Consider the following 23,793-nt stretch of genomic DNA (forward strand, 5'->3'; position numbering starts at 1 on the left):
TATATATACACTGCTCAAAAAAATAAAGGGAACACTTTAACATTTAAGTGAACACTGAAGTGTTCCCTTTATTTTTTTGAGCAGTATATATATATATCTTTTTTTTTTCGCAAAGGCGTTTATTTCTGGATGCATCGTGTGGTTTAATGAAGCTGAAATTGAATTGTTTGATTACATTTGACGATTGTGACATTTTAAGGGGAAATTAAAAGCTTGCGAGTCCAAGAACATAAAACCCAGCTAAGCAACGTCTCAGCCAAAAAAGCTAAAGCTCGGTAGCAAATGGATAATTACCCAAAGCGCACCGCCAAAGACCGTGCATTTAGAACAACAAACTTAACATTTCAAGAGGCCGTCACAAAAACCTGAGGTCGGTCTTGTAGAAAATTAGACTTGGATCAGGCCTGGTTGAAGAATACCCAATAACTTTGGGGGGAAAAAAAGAATAAGTTAAATGCATGTAAACTCTTAAAGTTAAAGAAAGTGAAGAAAGTAAAGTCTCATATTATTCTGGCTATCAAATAGAAATAACTGTGGTAGCCTCAACCAACAAAAAAATACTCAAGCGTTTTCAACCATAGATGTTAATTTAACGGCAATGTTTTAACATTGTGTATTAAAAGGGTTAAGTGAATTTTATGTGGAAAACTGTGGCTGTAAAAGATCAAAAGAGGGGAACTGTGCTCAAAATAGAAGCAGATGCTTTAGATGTATTTAAAATAGATGGGAACATTATCTAAAGATGTGCAACTAATGTAGGAAAATTAAAGTTGTGCAAATAACGCAAACGTTTAAAAGGATGATTTCTGTATTTTATTTTATTTTTTTCATAGAGATGTGGCTAGAAATTTCTCGTGTACCAGAATAAGATCATTTTCAGCTTGATTGGCCATGATTGGTTTGAACTTTTTCTTTGTCTCTGAAGGCGCCATATACGGTAAACAGAGTATGACACAACTTTGGTTAACTTTTTCTGCAAAAGTTCTTGAAGAGAAATCTCAAACAGCCAAAATTAGGGTTGAGTGCCGGTGGGTTGAGTGCCATAATCCACCACAAACACTCCGCTTTAAAACAATATGAACAGGGCTCCTGAGAATCCTGCTTCTTTACCAGAAGATGTTGAACAGATAAAGAAAATAAAACCATGCCTCACATATGAACAGCTTGTAAAAGTGACTGATGAAAAGCCGAAGGTGTCTCTTGATGTGTAAATGCAGTGGAAAAGTTCGTAACGTTGATTAAACTTTACACATCTTCGTAAAGGCTAAAAGTGTACTGTGGTCATGGTCCTGAACAGAGTGATAAACTGACACATTGGTCTTTAATGTGGCAAAAAAACTGCTTTTTTATTGTTGCTATTATTATTATTATTATTATTATTATTATTATTATTATTATTATTATTATTAAGCTGTTGGTAGTGACCAAAACAGAGAGATTGGGAATAAAACATTTCAAAATGGCGTCTTCCATGGTGGTGCTTCTGGTCAGAATGCCTGCAAGCAGAAATGCATCAACAACCCTTCTTGGGAAGAAACCTCAAAGAAAATGAGGACCAGTTGAGGATATTATTTCAAGGCCGCCTTGGGAATAGCTCAGCTTTGGTTGCACTCACAATGCAGGCTTTAAAAAAAAAAAAAATTTATAACTTAATATTAGATATCTGCTGATAAACCCTATCTGCTTCCCCAATGTGACTACTGTCTGCAGCTGCAGAATACTCCCAACTACTTATAAATAATTCACATGACCCCAAATATAATCTACTGACAGAATAGTGAGTGAAAATCCTGTTCTTAGCTGGAAGAAGCGTCCCTCTCCAGATTTCCATAGACTGCTTCTGCTTTAAAAGGGAAAGTAAAAAGGTAAAAATGAAAGCTTTACCTGAAGTCTAAAAGCTTGTAAAAACCTGAATGCTGACCTGTGTGTTTTTTTTTGTGGTTGCTTTTCAGGGCTCCTACTGGGCGATAGACACCAACCCTAAAGAGGACTCTGTGCCCAGCAGGCCGAAAAAGAGACCACGTTCTGGAGAACGGGTACGATTTGACCGACCGACCAGAATCTTTAGTTTGTTGCCACAGAGAATAATTCCCGGGAATGCATTCAAAACACTCGGTGAGGGCACATGAGGACAACAAAAGATGAACTCTTGCGATGCTGCTGCAGAGATATTAAAAAAACCCCAACAATTTTTAAAATTCCAAGCAGCAAAACTAGCAGCGCCGCTACTGATCTAAACGGTTTGGCTTACATTGACCCCTTCATGTGGGCAGAAATCTAAAACCCCCACTTGCTTATGGAAAAAAAAAAAAAACTCACCTGCTTCATGTGTGGTTCATTTAAACTGAACCAAATCATAGTCATGATTAAACAACGCTGTGCACATATGTGCTCCCTGATGTTCACCAGAGGCTCGTTGGGCGCCTTCTCCAGCATCTCACAGGAGGAGCAGGGAAGAAAAGTTACAGGGAAGATGAGAGAATGCAGGCGCAGGAATGAAGATTGGTTTTGAAAACACTGATTGACAGCAGAGGAGGCTATAAATATACGTAACCCAGCATCGGCTCGGCAGAATGCGGCTGGGTGTTCAGTCATTAACCCTGCAGATCTGAATACCAAAGCGGTGCCGGGGTAGCTCCGCCATGAGTTGCAGGTCTCATACAAACCCCTTATACAATCCTCTGTTGTTTCTGCTCTAGTGCAACAAACTGTGCATGAAGTTTCTGTTTCTTCAGTACTTGGTTTGCATACTCATAAGCAATTAGATAAAAAAAAAAAAACGCATTCAGACCAAACAGACACCTTATAGTACATTTCAAAAAACTAGAATATTGTGTAAAAGCGAAATATTTGTCAGCCATCTCAGAAAGTGAAACTCGCATATTATATTGAATCATCCCACTTAGAGTGATGGTTATAGAAAATGAAAACCTAAAATGCTGTAAAAAAAAATAAAAAATCTTGTGGTGTCACACCCTCATCAGCTAATTAACTCAAAACACGTGGTTCTTTAGTCTCTCACTGTTTTGGGACAGAAAGCTACGCAATCATGGGAAAAACTGCTGACTTGACAGATGTCCAGAAGACATCAGTCAGAAGGAGGGTGAGCCAAGAAGCTGGTTGCTGAAGAAGATGGTTGTTCACAAAGTTCTGTATCCAAGTATATCCACAAAACAGTGAGTGGAAGGAAGAAGTGAACTTGGAAAAGATGCACCAGCAATGGGAAAAACGGCAGCCGTAAGAGGCTGATATTCATTGATATTCTGGATTTGAATATCAAATCAAATCCAGACGGATACTAGACATGGACTACAAATGTCACATTCCCAGCATCAAGCCACTCTTGAACCAGAGACAAATTCTTACCTGAGCTCCGGACAAAAGGAACTGGACTTTTGCGCAGTACGGTACGGAGTCCTGTTTTCAGATGACAGTAAATTCTGCATTTCATTTGGAAATCAAGATCCCAGGGTTTTGGAGAAGAGAGCGGATGAACAGAATCCATGTTGCTTGATGTCCAGTGTGTTTTTGAAACAATCAGTGATGGTTGAGGTGCCAACTCGTCTGCTGGTGTTGGTCCACTGTGTTTTTTATAAAGTCTACGGTCAATGCAATCGTCTACCTGGAAACTCTGGAGCTTTTTATGCTTCCCTCTGCTGCCAAGCCGTATGGAGATGCTGATTTTATTTTCCAGCAGGACGTGTCATGTGTCCACACTGCCAAAGCCACCAAAAATGGTTTATTGACCATGTTGTTCCTGTTCTTGATAGACCAGCAAACTTCCCTGACCTTTAACCCCCTAAAAAAGAATCTGTGGGCTGTTGTTGTGAAGAAGATGAGACGCAATGCCCAACAGAGAAGCAATCTGACCATTGCCCCTATGCAGTGCCACAAGTTGATCGGCTCTGTGCCACGGTGCATTGATGCACTAATTCATCCAAGAGGAACCGCAACCAAGTATTGAGTTCATAGAAATGAACATACCTCTCAATAGTCTGACATTTATGCTTAAAACATCCATTTTTGATTGGTGTAATGTAATATTTCTAATCCTCTGAGACACTGAATTTTCAGGTTTCCTTTACCTGAAAGCCATAACACATAAAATATTTAACTCTGTGTGTAATGAATCTCTCCAGATCAGTAAAAATGTCTATTTAACAAAGATTAACCAGACATCAAAGTGCAAAACAGTCAATATTGAGCAGGAGTGATGCATGTCTGTGTGTGTTGAAGGACAGAAGGAATGCATGACTCAAAGTTTTACTGAACTCTACCTGCAACACTCCGCCTCTCAGCAGCTCCCATTCAGTTCAAATATTTAACCATTGGAAAATAGTGGTTTTACTTAGTTTATGATGTATAAAAATGTACGGTTCTGATCTTCCGAAAACTTCACACTGTTTAGACGTGTGCTTAAGTCACCAGCTCTACCTAACTGCGTATGATTTACATCAAAACATCTAATTTCCAGGAGCTCCAGCTTCACTGTGCAGGTAATTCTCTTGTTTTTACTCCACTAGACTCCAGCGAGATTTTCTGAACGTACACCCGACCGTGTTGTGACGTTCATCACGGTTGCCTTTCTACCTATTATCCAACATCTCTTGTCACTGCTTGTTGCAACATAATCATTATCTCCCCGTTTTCCTGCCACTCTCCTCTCTACCTCCTGGTCCATGGCGCTGCCTTACCCTCTCCCCTGCCATCCCCCCATTCAGTCTCGGGGAAAAGCTCAGGCAGGCGTGGAGCGGCAAAGTGCACAATCACTGTTGCTCACTTGGGGAAGACTGGAGAGAGAGAGAGAGAGAAAGTGTTGCCTGAAAAGAAGCAGGAGAGAAGTTTGGAAGGAAGGATGCAGAAAAGAGAAACAGACGTCAAGGTAGACAGAATGTTGAGGAAAAAGCGGAGCTGCGAGGAGGGGAAAAGAAGTAAAGAGGAGCTGGAGAGAGGAGAGAGTATTCCGGGCTTGTGTTCCAGTTAATTACCACAGAAGGCCCTGGGGCTGCCGTTAGACATATTTTCTTCACCAATGATTTTTTTTTTTTTATTACAAACATTAATTAATTCAGAGCCTTGTCATCTCGTCTTACATGGATGGGCCCTTCGACCCCTTTTCTCATGCCTCACTTGCACCGCTGGCAGACACACCGTGGGCTGTCACATGGGCTAAGGAGAAAATGGGAGGTTACAAGTGTGGAGATTTATGGCGGCATTACTGTCTGAGGGGGGGAAGGGAGATGGGGAGGTGGGTGGACTAAATATGTCTTCGTGTTTTCATTGGGGTGTGTTTAGTTGCACCTGGGCTGTGTGCTTGTAAAGAGTTTTAAGTTGGCAGCGAGGCTAATCGTCAGCCTCATAAATCCATTGTGCTGTTAGCTGCGGTGAGGATATTTACGGCCCTTTCATTTCGTGTATACCTTTCCGTCTGCCTGTCTGTCACCGCTCAATTATCTACCTATTCTTTCTGTCTTCCCGCTTTCTTCCACCAACCTCCTTTTTTTTTTCCTCTCCACCCCCCCGTCTCCTCTTTGTTGGTATTTTTCTAAGAGCTTCCGTCGGGGGAACCGGCAACCCGTTTGTCTGGGAGTTTATCATAAATTAAAGATTGCATTGTTACCAACCAATCCTCTTACTGTAAGCAGTTTGGGAAGTCAGCCAAGCCAGCCTTGAACCTTAAAAAAAGTCAAACAAGGAGAAAAAAAGACAAATTTTTTCCTTTTTTTTTTTTTTTTTTTTTTTTACATTTTTGGGGCATCAGTGTTGCCCCAAAATCAATCCATGAGTAGCTTCTTGTATCTCATAGAGCTGTGCCCCTGCTTCGTCTCGCAGGGAAGACGGCGGCAAACGAAACGTTGCAGAATACGCCTGAAATGTGTAAATAATTCATGAGGACGGCTTGATTCATCTTACCAAGTGCAAGTGATGTGTCCACTTCCCAGTCTGCCTAAGTGTCCGGCAATTTACGCGAGACGCGCGCCGACTTGTTCACGCGGTTCTCAGCCCGGAGCGTCGGGGGTGAATCAGGGGAGGCTCGTGAAAGAATCATGAACTTGAAGCGGACAGAAATTTCTTCATAACCTTTGTCACATTTAATTTCTCATCTCATTGCCAAAATCCTCTGGGTATCCCCAATCAGTGCGAGTGAGCCGGATTTAGATTTCTAGTGAATCTAAATGAGGAGAAAAGGAATTCAGGAAGTGTAACATTATGGGCTCCACTCTGCTGGATTTATTCATTCATTTAGTTATTTATTTTTGCCACAGGAATTTATCCAGGCTCGCTTATTAGTAAATGTTGGTTATAATTAACAGTAAGTATGTATTAAGTTTGTGTATCATTTATATGTGTGCACAGTACATGGATATATGCATTTTGAACTTTTTCATCTCAAATTGTCTTACTTGTAATATTCCTTAATACTATCTGCATGTTATTCGTTCAGGTTGGTATGTACTTTAAAATGTAATATTGTCATTAGCTGTGATATGGATATACGAAAATATTGTTTAAAATGTAACGCACAGTAGAGATAAATGGAGTAATGCATGTTTCCATGTAAAACAAAGTGTTTTTAGGTGATTCTAGTGAGAGTAAAAGAGTGTTTCTTCTCAACTGCAGGAGACTTAATAATCATGCATCTATACGAGCATGATTAAAAAAAACAATGTGTGAAAACATCAGCACAGTGGAAATATGTGCAAACACAATGTAGAAGAAACAAAAAAGCAACGCCCTGTTTGTTTATTTGCCTTCATATTTGACCATTTTCACATGTTGTGTTCCAATTCACCGATCTATGTTAGTGTATTGAGCCTTTTCCTTATGTTAAATGTTTTTGGGTTTCTTTATGCCACAAACAGCAGGCAATTACAGCAGAATAAACAAATACCAGATAAATGAATTTAATTATTTGTATTCGAACATTCATAGATACTTAAAAACAATGTTTAAAGGTTTTGTGCAGGACTTCTGGAAGAGGCTCTTCTGCTGCTGAGGAAATAAATGTGTTCTTAAATTGCATAGTACTTAATTAATCCTTAAAGAGAAGATATTCACAGAGTAATATAATAAACTTAATGTGAAGGGCCCAGGCTGACTGTTATTTGAGCAGAGTGTGCAAAACAGTTTTTTTCTTGACCATTTTCTATTACTCAATGAATGAATGAATAAATGAATGAATGCATGCAAGTTTATTTCATTACTCAATAGACAACAAAAAATAAAGTTAATAAAGAAAAAAAGAAGAGAAAATAATAATAATGAAAAAATGTGCAAAAATCAGTTTCAAAAGGAGCAGAAAACAGTATAAACATAATAAATTAACTTTAATAATAAACTAAGTAAAAAATAAACTTGATTTAATTTCCCTTTTTAATTAATAAAGTATTTTTGATTTTGAATTGAATTATCATGTGGATATCTGTAGTAAGTATGCCATTGTCTAATAAATGACAGTTAGATAAATGAATACGACCTCTGAAGAAATATTACAGCAATGTGTATGTTTAAATTTATTAAATCTAACCAATAGATTTTAAATACAGAATACATGGCTTCATCTTTAATCTTATTGAACATATTTCCTATGTGCGCTTTTAGACTGTAGAATATTATTAATTTGCTGAAACTGAACGTCTAATTTGTTCCATAATTTCACTCCACAGATTTTTACTCGTATATTCCACTTTTAAAAATGACACACATACTTCAGATATTTGACAAGACTAGAGAAAATGTTTCTTTGATACATAAACACAGAGTACATTGAGTAACTTGGGTGTGTAGGAAACGCTCTGAGGTAACTTGGTGTATACCAATGTAATTATGCATTTCCTCTTTAGCTTGGACTATAAAGTCTAATAATATCCGTGTCTGTTGTCATTTGCACTTTGCTTGCAGGCATCAACCCCTTACAGCCTGGAGTCGGAGTCCCTGAGAATGGACTGCATCATGTCAGGAGGCGCATCCCCAACTCTGGCCATCAGTGCAGCAAATAACAAGGTAGGACCAGATCCAGTCCAGATTTAAGGAAACTGGTTGGTTTTGTTGTTGCAAGACAGCCAGTTATGAATAATTATGGAAAACGTTCTTAAAATGCCCAGCATGCTACTGGTTTAGGTTCTTATCTAAACTAAGAAATCAGTTTTAATTTTGCTCAAAGAAAACTTTCACTGTACGTTGGCCAATGCTCAGTCAATGTGGTAATTTAAAACGGTAAATATTTAGTACTTCCTGTTCCTCACTCTTTATTTTCAAACTTCATGTCTTTTTCAGGTTGTCGATTATTATTATTTTTTTAAAAACGTATCTATTTATAGTATAAAAATCAGTTTTTTATACTATAAGAAACTTAGTTTCTTTTAACTAAGAAAATTAAAAAGCTGAGACGTTGATGTTGTGTCCTACTGGCCTTTTGATCTCTCAATTCAACATGGGTTAGTTTTAAGCCCAGTTGTGGATGTATTTTAAAGAAAGGCATCAAACACATTGAAATCTTGTGTGATGTGATGAAAGAAGTAACAGAAATCAATCTAGAGAGAGAGAGAACTGTGGACTTTAGGTCCGTTTCATCCTTTGGGTGAAATGTTCAGATGCTGTGTTCATCCGTTCAAACATTTATAAGCAAATGTAAATACTGTAGGATTTTACTGTTCAGGAAGGACACAGATTCCTTGTCTGTGCTTTTGAATGAAGTGTTCAAATCAAACCTCTAACTGTGTAGAGAGTATTAAACATTTAGTAAAAAGTTTATTTGCCCATTATTCTGGCATTAAGCAAATTAAGCAAAATTGATTTACTGAAATTGGGAAAAAATGTATCAAATGTAATGTTAGATGATGAAAACACTGTGGTTTGATTACACATTGTGTGTATATTTGATTGACAGCACTAAGGCCCTCCTCTTGGCTCTGATTGGTTGTTTCTGACTGAGCAGTGTATTTCTGCAGATGGCAGTCGGACCTGAGGGAGATGGCGGAGGAGCTCAGTTTTTTTCACAGATGATCTGAATCATACCACACACTGTGAAATTATAGTGACGGTTTCTAACAAATATGTAAAAAAAAATTTTAATTTTTTTATTAAAGTTACCTACTGGGAATCAAATATATTGATTGATACTCAAAATAAATGTCCAGTTTATTATACATTTCATTCGAGGAAGGAACAAGAAAGCCTTGATTCGAATTATTATAATATCGACAGTAGCTGTTTCTGAGCAATTTTAATCAACATGTACTTTTCACAATTTACGTTAAACATGTCAGCTTCCGCTCGCTGTGTAACTCCAGCAGAAGCTCAAACGCATCTCTTTTGAGACATCACTTTACATTTTGAAACAATGATTCAGAGCAGGGCGAGGAAGACCTTGACGATAATGATGCAGATGCCAACGTCAATGATATCCGCCCACGTCCAGACAGGTGGCGTCCTGCAGGCGCAGCAGCGTGTCAGAGCCTCGTGTCTTACATGTTTTCTCACTAATTTTCTGCTATGCTCAAAAGATGTAATTGCTTTTTAAAAGGCATTTCTGAAACTTGACAGAAAAGCATGGGAAAAGTGAAAAACAGTTTTCTTAATCAGATACTTGGTATGCTGTTATTAGCACATTGGATTGTTTTTTTGGTTTTTTCTTTTACTCTAATATCTTCACTTGAAGCTGTGTTGCATCAAAAACTGCAACCTACAAATGTGCTTCGTAACACATGTTCTGTATTTCTGTGCAAACCGTAAATGTCTTCGAGTCTGCAAAATGTTTTCCCTGTTGCGACAATGTCACAGTAAGGAGAATTAAATCTTCTTTCACTGCAGATTTCTCCACACCCACTAAAACTGGGAAAACTTCTCAGAAATGCTTTTTTTTTTTTTTTCTTTTTGTTGTTTTTCTTACCACTAGATTTTCCACAGGGTAGAGCGCTGCCCCAGAGAGCTTTTACTGTTGTCTCACCCGAAGGCTATGCTTTCACATTTGTCTTTACAATTAAACGTAGCCCGGAGGTAAACCTGACGCTCTGCCTCGCAAGTCCTGACAGTCAAATAAAACAAGAGAAACATGATTCAACATAATTCTGAGGCACCGCTTTTTAAAAAGCTTTGTGATGTGTCAACACGAGACATTACGCTGTGCAGCTCCTTTCACTACACAGGGAGTTCTCTGGGTTAGGTTTTTCCTCTTGTGCTTTTTTTATTTATATTTTTTTAATGAAAATTGTGGCACCGCAGTTGTCTGTTGATGCAGGGATAAGACAAATTGCACTGACTAATGCTTTAATTTCTGTTTTTACTTTGACTCTGAGCCTTGCAAAAATATTATCCTGTGAACTTTAGCTGCAGTGAGTTGCACTGGGAATTCATGTGATGGACCAAAAGAAGGAAGTGCAGAATTGTGAAGTGGAAGGACATTTTTCCAACAAATCTAGATTTGTAAAGAGGAGCATGCATTTACTGTACATTATTTGAGTCGGTACATCTTAGAACCACCTCTTGGTTCAGTTAGTGCTACAAGTATTTGGAGTTATGTCTCAAACTTTGCACACTATTGTCTGCTAAAAAGCTTATGCATCAAGTCTTGCCCAGATTTTCTATTGGATTTAGGTCTGAGCTTTGACTAGACCATCGCAATGCAATTTGATTGTAGCTCTGGCTGCACTTCTTAGGGTCTGTGTACCATTGGGAGACCCAGCTCCAAGTTTTCATTTTTGATCGCTCTTGTCTTTAGCACCATCCATCTTCCCATCAACTTTAACTGACTTCCTTTTCTCTACTGAAGAAAAGCGTATCCACAGCATGATGCTGCTACTACCATATTTCATAGTGTTGGTGGCTTTTGGTTCATATTTTGTTCAAATTTGGCTTCCTATCACTATAGAGTATCTTTTTCTGCCTAAATGTGCCTATTTAGCCACTTCTGAGTGGCACTAAAGAAATTAGACTGATAAAATGAGCAATAATTCTACATATGCAGGCTGTAGAAAAGACTAATTTTAGTATGCCCTTCATAAAATTTCCACTACTAAATGATACTGTTGACACAAGGAGTGAATGTTGTGGTTCCAGTTAACTGTTATTTAGTCGGAGCAAAGACAAAATTATCTGGATTACAAATGTTAACTAGGTGTTAATTAAGGTGTTAATTAAAAAAAAAAAAGTTTAAGCTCCTCCCCTCACTTTGATGTCCATCCATCCATCCATTTTCCTTACACCCTTGTCCCTTAGTGGGGTCAGGATGGTTGCTGGTGCCTCTCCAGCTAACATTCCGGATGAGAAGCGGGGTCACCCTGGACAGGTCGCCAGTCTGTCGCAGGGCAACACAGAGACACACAACCATGCACACACACACTCACACCTAGGGGCAATTTAGAGAGACCAATTAACCTGACAGTCATATTTTTGGACTGTGGGAGGAAACCGGAGTACCCGGAGAAAACCCACGCATGCAAAGGGAGAACATGCAAACTCCATGCAGAAAGACCGGGGCTGGGATTCGAACCCGGAACCTTCTTGCTGCAAGGCAACAGCTCTAACAACTGCACCACTGTGCAGCCCCTTTGATGTCGATTTAGCAAAAAACCCTAAAAACAATGAGTGAAGTAGGCGAAACCTTGCTGTCTTTGTTGTGTTTAGGTTGCTCTGTACAACCCTGAAGCAGAAGGCGGCGAGAGTCCTGGGAGTCTGGGTGGCAGCCTGAGCAGCAGTCTTTCAGAGCAGAGTTTGGCGTCTGTCAGCCTTAACAGCCTGAACCCCGCTGTCAGCAGCGGCAGCAACGTGCACAGCTACACACCAGTAAGAGCTCGTCTTTGTTATGCCTGCGAGTGTTGTGAGTGTTGCAGGAGGACGTCCGCCTATCGCAGAGTGTGTCTTATTAAAAAGATGCCTTAGCTGGGCCAACGTTTTCTCTCACCTCTCATCTGGTTTGTCATCATCGACCTCTGGGGAATTTTATGCGACCTGTATTAAACCTGTCCCTCTGTGACCTCCTTGATTCTGACATCATCTTGGTGATTCAGCAGGTGCTGCAGGTGTCTGCTGCACCTTAGCAGCTAACGATGTGTGCGTTGGATCCGCAGCTAACTCCTGAAACGCTCCCTTCGTGTTTGACGTTGAAGTTCGAAGCCAAACAGATTGTTTTTTTGGTTTGTTTGGTTTTTTTTTTTCAATTCACTTTTATGGGATTTCTTGAGTGGACAACTTGCATTTGTTTTCAAAAGTCTTACATTGGAGACATACCGAGTGCAAAATAAAATTTTCATGTTTAGCAAAAACAATTTTGAGAGGGAAAAAAAAAATCATTGTGTATGAAGGCATTTCAGCAGCGATGCAGGTGAAAGTACAAGCGCATGCGTTTGTCTCGTTGAACGCAGCCATCACACGCAATATTATTTACCCTGTAAATTGAGTTTTTTTGTTTTGCAGCAGACTTTCGCTGGTGTTGGCGCAGCCTCGCTACACCCCTCAGGGCTGAACACAACAAAATGCATTTTAAATCTGTGAGAAATAATAGGACGCTTTGAAGGAGGCTCACTCCTGTCATGCAAAAATAAAACAGCAGGTGAGGAAGAAACGTACCTGGGCCGTCTCTGATGTATTTAAATGGTGCCTGACCCCTCTAGATTTGACCTATTTAAAACGCAGGCAACGATAAAAGAATAAATTATCTTGCAAGCTAAGAAATGCGGATTTCGTGGCGTTTTTCGAAATGGCCTTGTAATGCCGAAACATTTCAGACATCTGGTCAGGGATGTCTCCGTCCAGATATTTCAGCAGCTTTTCAAATCAGCGGACATTTCCAACCACTTAGCGCTTTGGTCAGCTGTGTGGACCAAAACCAAGTGTTGCTTTCTTTTCAGCTATATACTTTCTAATAGTGTCTTCTTTGCAGCAGTATGGATTTATTCCACAGTCAGAGCTTCTGGAAAAAATAAATAAATAAAATAAAAAAAACTGTTTTAGAAGATCATCACCCCACTTCACATAGAAATGTGTAACACCACACATAAATCACGATTCAGTTTGAACCTCAGCTTCAGGGTCGCAGTTGATACCACGGCAAAAAGAAATAAAAGCCACATTGTTTTTTTTTTTTTTTACATGACATTTTTACCCTTTTTTTTATGAAGACTAGATCATTTAGTCCGTTTCAGCTTGGAAGAATGCCATCAGATGTGCCAGGCACTGTGTGGCATCTTACTAAAGTGTTATAACACATCTGTTTTTATGGAACAATCTGAAGATTCATGTGGTAGATTAAGTTTTTCTTGATTTGCTAAATTTGCTAAATTGTTCTTTTTTCTTTTTTTTACATACACAAGTAATTTGTCATTATCTCCTAGTTAAATGATGCAGATTATGTGTATTGAGTGTATTTTACAGTTTTGTGTGTCTTTTTTTTTTTTTTTGGGTCAGGCTCTTACTCTGTTTTGCTGCAGCACAGAGACAAATTTCGATTCTCTTCCTGCCTGTCCTGTTAAATTTAGCAGCGCGGCATTAAAGACTGCTTTGTTCAACAACATTTGATACGGGTTTACAGCTGAGCAGGAACACCACTGCTCTTTATTGCTTCTCTTTTGTAACAGCTGCTCACCTTTTTACCATCAATCACTTTTCTCCTGCTACCTCCCACCTGCATTAGCAAAAAGGTCAGCGCAATCTCATCTCGTTAACCTCCCATTTCTGCAGGCCATCTTTTGTTTTCCTTCTGCCTTCATCACCTCGGCCGCCCCTCGCCCCTCCGCTCTTCCCGCTCCTCCATCCTTTCAGACCTCATTTGCGGTCTAGTCCGCCGAGGATCGGGGTTAGTTCTGTCTCATTACCTGGTGCAGGTGACATCCTCCTGACTGACAGTGATTACCGGTGGCACCGTTGGCAGAGATCGCACACACACACACACACACACACGCCAGCGGAGTTTACCGAGAGGCTCCCATTACCGGGTGTGCAGGTAGATGTGTGGGTGATGGCGTCATGGAAAGTTGGCTCATATTGGCAGAGGCACACTGATCACAGCAAATTGCTTGTGTTCACCGGCTGGATGGCGAGGAGGATGACAGCTGGGATGAGATGATTGAGGATGGAGGAAGACGAGCCGCAGCCGCGAAATGAGAAAAATTGGAAGCGCCGTGCTTCGTTTTTTTTTGTTTTTTTTCTGTGTATTTATGGAGAAAAGAAAATGATTGGTTTTCTATTTCATTTGGCAAAATTAAATTAAGTTTGATCGTCATTGTGAACTGCAGAATTAAAAAACAAGTCATAAAAGGACATTTGCAAGACGCAGTAAAATGTGTGTGTGAGTGTGTGTTTTTTTTTATTATTCTAAAATAAACTGGATTTTTACATAGTTTTGCATTTCTGGTTTGCACAGCGTTTCTCCCAGTCAAAATGACAATGGGCCTCACCTGCATGACCCGGTGAAAGACGGAAAACTGTGATGCAGTTTAAATGTGCGCCTCAAGAAATTCGCAGCAGAATTATTTAAAATAAAACATGCGTTTCAATTATTTAAAATAAAAATATATTTTGTGTTACCCAAGCAGCAGAAATACTGAATTCTGGTGAAAAAGTTTTGCCGCTGTGCAACCTAACGTTCAGATAAACAACTTTGAAATTCAGAATTTAAAATGTTTAGCTGGAAACCATTTACAGAGAAATAACCAGGGATGCACAACATAACTGATACAACACCAATATTGGCCAATGTCAGTCATGTTTTAACACATCAGTTGGTTTTAGAAGAAAGACTCGGGTAATAATACTAACAATTAATGTCTCTTCACATTTTGTAGGTATTTGTGCATGTGTTTCAGGAGGGCAGAGTACTTGGTTTGGGTAGTGATGGTGACGCAGCACAGGGTTGCAGGACATTTATCAGATATGGATATTGGCCAGAATTTTCACACTGGTGCAAGTAACAATTTTCAGCCAAACACTGCCCATAAAAACCAAATACCTTCAAATCAGACTAAGTGTTCCTGCTTAAGGATTAGGATCAAAAATATTTCTGTCAGCCAAAAGGTTTCATAGACCAAGTCTACTTTTACTTTTAACCGTTAAGGAAAGTCTTGATATTAGTTTACATTTCAATTAGAGGGACATTGATGGATATATTTCAAGTCTGAAACACTTCTTCCATTAAAAAAAGAAGAAAAAAAATCTGAATATCATTGCAAAAATGCAAACTAGTTCAGTATCTTATTATTGTAAGTAATAGTGTCAGTGTTTTTAATGTTAATATTATTAGCCATTTCCCTTTTTGTTTGACAGTACGAGTAAATGATTACTGATGATGCAAAACCTAAATGTGACTGAATAGTGGCGGCTGTGTGTCTGTGGTCTTTTTAAACCACAATATCTCTTCACTACAACGAAGGTTTTTGTGTCTGGAACACTTTGTTTATTTTCCCTTCACCTACAGCAACTTTGTTTTTGTATCACTTCAGTTGTACGAAATCTGATCCGACTTCCAGAAGATTTTGTCAGCGTTTAAATATTTACTATATCCACAGATTTCTTTTTCCTCCCCCTCTTTTTTTTTTTTTTTTTTTTTTTTAAAGAACACTTCGTTCACATCTGTCTTTGTCTTTCTAAAGGTGAGCAGTCACTCAGAGCCTTCGTCTCAGTCCTTGAGCCTGCAGCAGTCGGCCCAGGCTCCACCTCCGCCCCAGCAGCCCCAGTACGGTTTACCTGTCCCGGAATCGCGGGACAAGCAGCTCTGCTTCTCCGACTTTGAGGACCTCAGCGCTTCTTTCCGCAGCCTGTACAAGTGCGTCTTTGAGCAGTCCTTTTCACAACAAGGTGGGTGTCGGCCTCACTGCGGGTTGTTGATGCCAGCCTGTCCAACAATACACAATACTTGATGTGTGTGTGTGTGTGTGTGTGTGAGAGAGCGAAACAACCGGAAACCTCTGTCAGCCCTCATGCTCATAATTAACTGGCACGCTTTAACTCGCATTGAAATTCAGACAATTTAACATTGCTTTCATAGCGGGCGTTCCAGTATTAACCTCCACCACTCGCTACTCCTACTCTGTTGTATTTAAATAAACAAACAATCTGTTGTTCCGCATATCTGCATTTTATGGCTCGCACAGTCAAACGAGTAAAGGCAATTAAGAGGAAGAATTCAACAGGAGGAAAAACACATCTTTAGCAGAGCAGTGGAAGGAGTTCGGCTTTGATAGCAGCTAATTAGATTGGTTCTAAAGTTTGTGAAGCATCTCACTAATTGCTTCCTGAAGCTTTCAGGTCACAAGGCGCTCTCCCTGTTGGACCCCCCTCCTCTCTTCCTTCCTTCACGCCGTCCTGCCACCCCTCTATCACCTTCCTCCTCTTACTTACTTCCCCCATTCCCCTTCCCCCTCCCCCGCACACATTCAGGAAGTTGTAACTGAGGGAGATTGATGCGCTCTGTTGAGTTCTGCAAAACTGCTGTCTGGACTCACCGTCTGACTGGGTCCCCAGCAGCGAGTGGTCAGGGGTGATCGCAAGCACATAAAATAAGACAATGAAAATACCAGCCGATAAAAAAAATAAATAAAAAAAAACGGAGAAAAAAAAAAAGAACAACAACTTTGCTACAGTGCAGAATGTGAAATATGGTATGACTATAAATGATTTAAGAGATAACTGTGGAGTGAATTTGTTAATATCTGACTTACTATGTCAAAAATATACAACAAATAACATCTGTCTTAGTTAAAAAAAATAAATAAATAAATTGAATAATTCAACAAACTTAAGAGAACGATAAAAAAATTAACTTCGACTCCGAGAGCTTTTCAGCATTCATACCCCTTGACTTTTTCTCAAACAATTGTGTATTTTATTTTATTTGACACACAAACCAAGGTAGAGCACATTAGCAAAGTAAAAGATGAATGGAGTAATTCTTTGAAACTGTGAAAATCTTCCCTATTAAAGGAAACTATCCCCACAGCATGCTACTGCCATCGCCATGTTTCAGAGTGGGGATGTTGTCCTGACGGTGATGTTCAGTGTTACTTTTCCTCCACAAATATTTATTTGCATTGTGGCCAGAACATTTCATCTGAGCACAGGAACCTTTCTCCCACATGTTTTGATGTTTAATTTAACTTTATTGTGCAACATTTTACTCGTGGAGTATCAGAGTAACGGGTGCAATGATTATAAATGCATATTTATACACACAGTTTTTTTTTAAAGCTATCTTTTTCATTTCACTGTTATGCACCACTTTGTGACTAGTATGAATACTTTTTCAAGGCACAGCGTGTCAAAGACGTTCTTCAAAAACCCTTCTACTGTAAATGGATAGTTTAAAGAAGTTGAAAAAATCACTTACACAATGACTAACGTATAGATGGACTTGGTGAGCTTCTAAATTACAACTGGTTTTGAAACTGTCATCTCCATGCAGGTCTTTTCTGAAACTGAGTGATAAGTTTTAAAGCTACAGCTGAAGAAAAGGTGAAGTTTTTGCTATGTTTTTTTTTTTTTTTTTTTAAGAATAAAGCATCTGACAGAAAGTAGTTCCACATTGTCTTGGGTATTTCACCTTTGACTAAGTTTTAAATGCATCTAAAGCAAAGTGAACACGGGGACGTCCAAGGCAACCGAAATACATTCTGAAAAACAAACCAGTTTAGTGTTTTTTTTCCAGCGGCTACTTTTTGTAGGAATCTCAGCTTAGAACTGCCCTGGAACGATAGAATCAATAAGCTGATGTGGAAGGCTGTGTGCGTTTGAAGGAGATTATGAGCAGGAACATCAAGAGGGCCACTGGCGTGACCTCATTATGGTGGTAGAGGCTGCACTGTACAATACTGTCAGTAATTAAAGTCTCTGAGAAGTAAGATTCTCAAGGCGCCAGTCTTGAGAAGATGTAAAAATTGTTTTCCCCTTCTTAATAAGGCTACAAGCCTGGGATAGTTTATATTTGTTTCTGCTGTTTAGGTTTAGGTGCTGTTTTCAAGAACTAATCATCATCATCATCATCATAAAAAAAAAAAAAAAAATCAGTAATTGTGCATTTATACAGTGTCTTCCAAAAAAAAAACAACCTTGAAATTGTTTAATTAATTTTGCATTACAGTCACAAACTTACATTTTATGAATATTGTTTAATGGTAGTAGGGTATGAATGTGAAGTGAAAGGTAACAAAACTTTAATCTGACTGTCCAAAATAAAATCTAGTCCATTTGTCTTTAGACGTATGCTTAAGAGAAAATGTATTTTTACAGTGTAAGAGTTGAACCCTCTCAGTCAGCTCACAATCCCGGTCTTTCTCTTGATCGTGTCAGGTTTGATGAGCATGCCAAACGACTCCAGCCAGCAGGCCCGGACGGCCTGCTCCTACCAGCACTCTCCGGGTGCAGGAGGCAGCGTCGGCCACCACCACCAACACAACCACGGCCAGGCGTCGCACCACGCCCACCACCCTCACCTGTCCCCTCACAGGCACCAGGTGCACGGACCGCACGGCCAGCACCGGCCACACAACTCTCTCTCCCACCAGAGTCATGCTGTCCAGGCTCCAGGTGAGAACATAGCCGCCTGTTCCGGCTTTCATTTTACTGTCATTAGGGAACAAGGAAGTGTGGTGTTAAAAGAAAACGGCGCACGTCAATGCAGGGATAAAGTAAAAGAAGCATTAACTGTGCAGAATTGTACAATTTGTTAAAAAAAAAAAAGAAAGAGAATATTATGTCAAATATATCGCAGTTGACACAGAAATGAAGCACTTGAGTGCAAACTTGGAAGCTGAATGATGTTGCACAGATATGAGCCTTCCGAAGTCAAAGGTACCATTGCACTTTCATGTAAGTTATTTCAATCATTTTCAACCAATCATAGCTTGGAAATGATTTTCTTTTCTTATAAATGTGGGGGGAAAAAATCAACATATTTATGAATGTTTGGCGTAAAATATGAGTGAATCTCTGTCCTCGGGGACTGCAGCAAGCGGAAGGTTTTATTTACAGTATTCTTAAGCAAGTTTTCAATTTTCTGACATGGTTTTGTAAGCTGTGTTTCAGAGATTTTCTTTTTATGTTTTTGAATATTTTCTTTGCAGATGCCCATATGCGTGAGATTAATTTTAATTTATACTCACAGAATGCAAAGAGCTTAGATGAATTAGTTGCAGGACAGTCCTGGTTTTCCTCTCCTAAATATTTTCTCAGTCAGTTTTGACAACAGCAGATTTCTTGTGTTTTAATTTTAACTGAAATATTTTTGAAATCTGAAATCAAGGTATCTCACAATTTTCTTCTGGATGCCTTTTTGGAGCTTTTTAGGTATTGACATAATGGTGTCAAATGTAAAAAATATATATATATATAAATATAAATCAGGCCATCAGCGTCTCATTAAAGATGCAAATTTGCTGAAATTTTTTCAAGGCGAATTTCTTGATTTTAAATATACTGAAATGTTTTAGGTTGGTGTTTCTATTTACTTCAACTGTACTTTAATTTACTTTATAAAAGCTAATTCAGTGTTCTTCAGTTGTTTGACATTATTCTTCTTTATTATATAATTTGGTGCTATTCTAAAAATGTTCACCATCTTTTTCTCATTCTTTTTCGCTTAATATTTTCACAGTTTCAGCTGTTTTTTGTAGACTGTTTTCTCCTTTGTGAAAACATTCCCACCAGTGTTTTTTTCTTTTTAAATCATTCATCTGGTAGTTGTTATAACCTTGTCAAATAAGACACAAAGCCTCAACCCAGGAATGTATCATTAAGAAAACACACACCTCCATCTGTTTGGAGGTGATAAAAGACTCCTTATGTTGTGGTTTTCCTTGGAATAGTTCAGGATGCTCTGTTGACACACGATGCTTTGTGAGGTCAATTTTTTTTACGAAAACCCACAGCGATGGAAGTGGAAAATCTCTGCTCAAGCATGTTGCAGTATTTTGACCATCAGTTTGAGGTAGCTCACCAATCTGAGATGACTCTCTGGAAGTTTGATTTTGGTGAAAATGCAAAACACCCTCCTACGGACCGAGGATTGTGTTCATTGTATATGTTGTCAAGACAGGAAATACAAGCATCAGAACCAAAATATAATAATCCCGTTGAATCCAGTATAATAATCTGCATTCAGCTGCTTTTGACATGTTACTCAAGAGCTTTAAACATTACAAGTAATGTCACAATTAAGACGTTTCTGCTGTTTTAATGTGTTAGACCAACAGAATGTCGTGCATAGTTGTGAAGAGGATACAAGTCTGAAAAGTGTGGCAGGTATCAGTCCACTTTAAAGGCAAGCCACGTGGGGTTGCATGGCTTCATATTTGTTAAAGTCTTGGCCAACATGATGAGTCGTCTCAAAAATGCACTTGCATACTTACAGGAAAATAAAAAAAAAAAAAAAAAGAGCCATCAGTGCAAATTTTGTACTTGTGAGATAAATTATTCACACTGACAAAACAACAACTCACTCATATATGTTTTCTTAGACAAGCATCATTGTTGTTTTTCTCCTCTGTTTGATCTGAGCAGCTTTCATGCATTCGCCTTGTGTTTAGTGCCACCCTCTGTCTGAGGCTATTTTTTTTTTTCCGGTGTCGGCAAAAACATCCAACGCAGACACAAAAGTCTGGACAGGATGGACATGGATGTCGGCAGGTACAGGTAATGAAAATTACAGCGTGCAGACTTTTCAGTCGACGGGGACAGTAGGGCGGACAAAGAAGCACGAATTATGCTTCACTCTGACAAAACCAGCGGCACTCAGAGGTCACATAATTGGGGGGGGGGAAAGAACACCTTCGTATAATTTCATCTCAATATGAATTCAGCTGCTCTGTGAAAGCCTTAGATGTTATGTTCGAGGACATTTGTGAAGAAGCGGCATCATAAAGACCCAGGAACACTCTGGACAGGATCACATGACGGCCTGAAAAAGTTGAAGTATAAATTGTTTTTTCCAAAGTGGTTTGAGTTGAACTTAAAGCATTTTGTGAACTTATAAATCTTGTTTTAATAATGCTGATATAAATTCAGATGGTTCTGGATTGGCGCCTAGGGTCATGGAGGAGTACAAAGAGGATTGTGCTACTTGCTACTCCCTTATGCTGGAGTAGCAAGAAGAAAGCCATTGTTGAACAAAAGTCTTATTTGCAGTTTGCTACAAGCCTTGTAGGGGACAACGTGTCAAAGAAGGTGCTATAGTCAGGTGACACCGAGACATTTTGCCAACAGCCAGCCAGCCATCCATCCATCCATCCATCCATCCATCCATCCATCCATCCATCCATCCATCCATCCATCCATCCATCCATCCATCCATCCATCCATCCATCCANTCCATCCATCCATCCATCCATCCATCCATCCATCCATCCATCCATCCATCCATCCATCCATCCATCCATCCATCCATCCATCCATCCATCCATCCTCTGTACACCCTTGTCCCTCAGTGGGGTCAGGAGGGTTGCTGGTCCCCATTTCCAGCTAACGTTCCGGACGAGAGGCGGGGTCACCCTGGACAGGTTGCCAGTCTGTTGCAGGGCCAGTCAAAAAGCCTTCTGGTGGAAAACATTGCACAACACCATGAACTTGTAATCCTAATTGTGGTGATTGCAGAGTCATGATGTGGGGAGGGCTTTTCCTCAGCAGGGACCAAGAAGCTGCTCAGACCTAACAGAAAGATGAATGTAACAAATGTCAGGCAATCTGGCAAGAAAGCTTGTTAGACTCTGCGAAAGCCCTTTGATATGGACGCCGAAATTTGATCACGCTTCATCTAATCAGACTGAACCTCATCTGTTTTACAAAAAAAAAAACAGGAACATGAAGGAAACATACCCATAAAAACAAGCTAACAAACAAAACACTTTCTAGAGTTAGATGTACAGAAGTTTTGGTAACTTTGTGATCTTTTCCAACAACTTCACAATTATTCACTATTTATGATGGTCCATCACATAAAATAAACACATTGTATTTTCTGGTGAAAGGTATTCAGGCACTGTAGAAGATATTGCATGTGTAGGGGCTTTATTACTGCTTCCCAAAAACACCTAAAGGTGAAGATTTCCCGTTCACCGTTTTAAAACAGTGATTCTACATTATCTACTTCCCCCATCCACTCTGTTGTAGAGCAATTCACCTGACACAACATTGTCTCTGCACAGAATTATTGCATTTATATTTATATATTTTCCTATGATGCTCCCATAGTACTGCATTTCATATTGTGTAGCTGGGCTTGTACAAACAGTTTTTTTTTTTGCTCATGGATTTTCTCGCTCTTATTTCCTGTCTAGTTTTTCTTCTTCTTTGTCTCTCTGCAACTGAGCTCTCAGGGCAGCAGTAGGGCTTTTCAGGCATTTTTGTGTCTCGGTCAGTTTTCCTCTTTAAGCTGTAGATGAATGAAAACATCCACTCTATCGTGGCTTGGAGATATTCTGCTATTTAATTGGAGTGTGATGACGGCAAAATATTCTGCATTTGCATTCCCATTTATTTGTTTTCATCTCAAATGTTCCTGTGTGAACTCATACCACCTTGTGGCTGTTTACAATATAGACAGAGGTTTTTTCCCTTCTAAATGTTTTAATTTTTCATTTTGATTTGCTAACACATTTTGTTATTTAAACAGAAATTAGTTCACTTGATTTTAGACTTCATTTTGGCTCCAGTTTTAAGATTTTGTTGACCTAGAATAGATCATTTTAATTTCAGGAAAATGAATTCAAATTTATAAAAAAAATTATTTTTGGATAACAAATGTCACTTTCTGATTGTTCCATTATTATCATGAAAGTTTTGTAAATGGATTAAGAAACACTGCCAATGAATAATGATCAATTTATTTGACCGAAAAAGTCAAAGTACTGTTGTACAGCTTTTTCCGTCTGTCCGTAGTCATCCATTAAGGACCTGAACACTGTAGAAAAATATGTCTATTTTCTGTAAAAAATGAAAAAAGACATGCATATAATGAACACATCACTGCAGGTTAAGCAAACAAAGCTGCATATATATTTATTTACAAATTGAGTTACAGATGAATTTGTCATTAACTTCCAGTCATATAAATAATCGTGAGCTTAAATATAACAGCACTTCTGGAAACGGTAAAACCTAAGTTTGAAATGAAAATATTATAACTACCAATGTCCATAGTGTCATTTTTTTCTTTTCTTTTTTTTTTAGATATTCTCCATTAATGCCTCTCAGCTTGTCACATATGTTTACACATGGGAGTCTATCCTTGAGTCTGAGGTTATTACTTTAATGCAGTTTGGAGCTTGGAAGTCATATTTTGTGTTGGAAGGGCTGAAAGCAGAAGCAGAAAATCTATATTTTGGAGTGACTCTCATAAACTCTGAGCTCAGAGTCGGAACACTTAAAATGCCGAACATTAGTCCAGTAATCAGAAACGTGGCTGAAGGTTTGTGTCTCTGCTTGGCGTTTCAACAGGCATGTCATCCGACTGGTACCCAAACCTGGACTGGCTGAAAGAGAGCTGCCGCATCGCAACCAGCTACAACTGGGCTGACGTGGATCTCTCTCCGTTTCAAGGTAACACGCACGCATGAACATCACTATTTCCCAATTCTGATCATTTCAATCGATTACTTTGATTAGACCATTAAGTTTCCACCTTTATGTAACTTCACCCTTCAGACACAGTGTAATAATAACCGAGGTAGTTATAACACTGTCTTAATAAAAGTCATTATCCTGCATCAGTGAGGTTGCCACTTGTTTTGGCTGTAGCTCACACACCACACACACACACACGCGCACCCCCTCACACGCACCCCCACACACACGCACCCCCACACACACACACAC

General features: G+C 39.2%; 1 protein-coding gene across 1 annotated transcript in view; it reads left to right on the forward strand.

The window, feature by feature from the left end:
* The window catches only part of LOC103467996 (forkhead box protein J3), a 74,123-nt gene that overhangs the window by 42,628 nt on the left and 7,702 nt on the right, over nt 1–23,793 (forward strand). Inside the window, exons 5-10 of the mRNA XM_008414780.2 lie at nt 1,953–2,036; nt 7,903–8,004; nt 11,626–11,784; nt 15,585–15,789; nt 18,277–18,513; nt 23,416–23,517. Of these exons, the coding sequence (XP_008413002.1) occupies nt 1,953–2,036; nt 7,903–8,004; nt 11,626–11,784; nt 15,585–15,789; nt 18,277–18,513; nt 23,416–23,517 (889 nt within the window). The remainder of the gene's footprint in view (nt 1–1,952; nt 2,037–7,902; nt 8,005–11,625; nt 11,785–15,584; nt 15,790–18,276; nt 18,514–23,415; nt 23,518–23,793) is intronic.

Source organism: Poecilia reticulata, linkage group LG7, assembly GCF_000633615.1.
Source record: "Poecilia reticulata strain Guanapo linkage group LG7, Guppy_female_1.0+MT, whole genome shotgun sequence".
Classification (NCBI taxonomy): domain Eukaryota; kingdom Metazoa; phylum Chordata; class Actinopteri; order Cyprinodontiformes; family Poeciliidae; genus Poecilia; species Poecilia reticulata.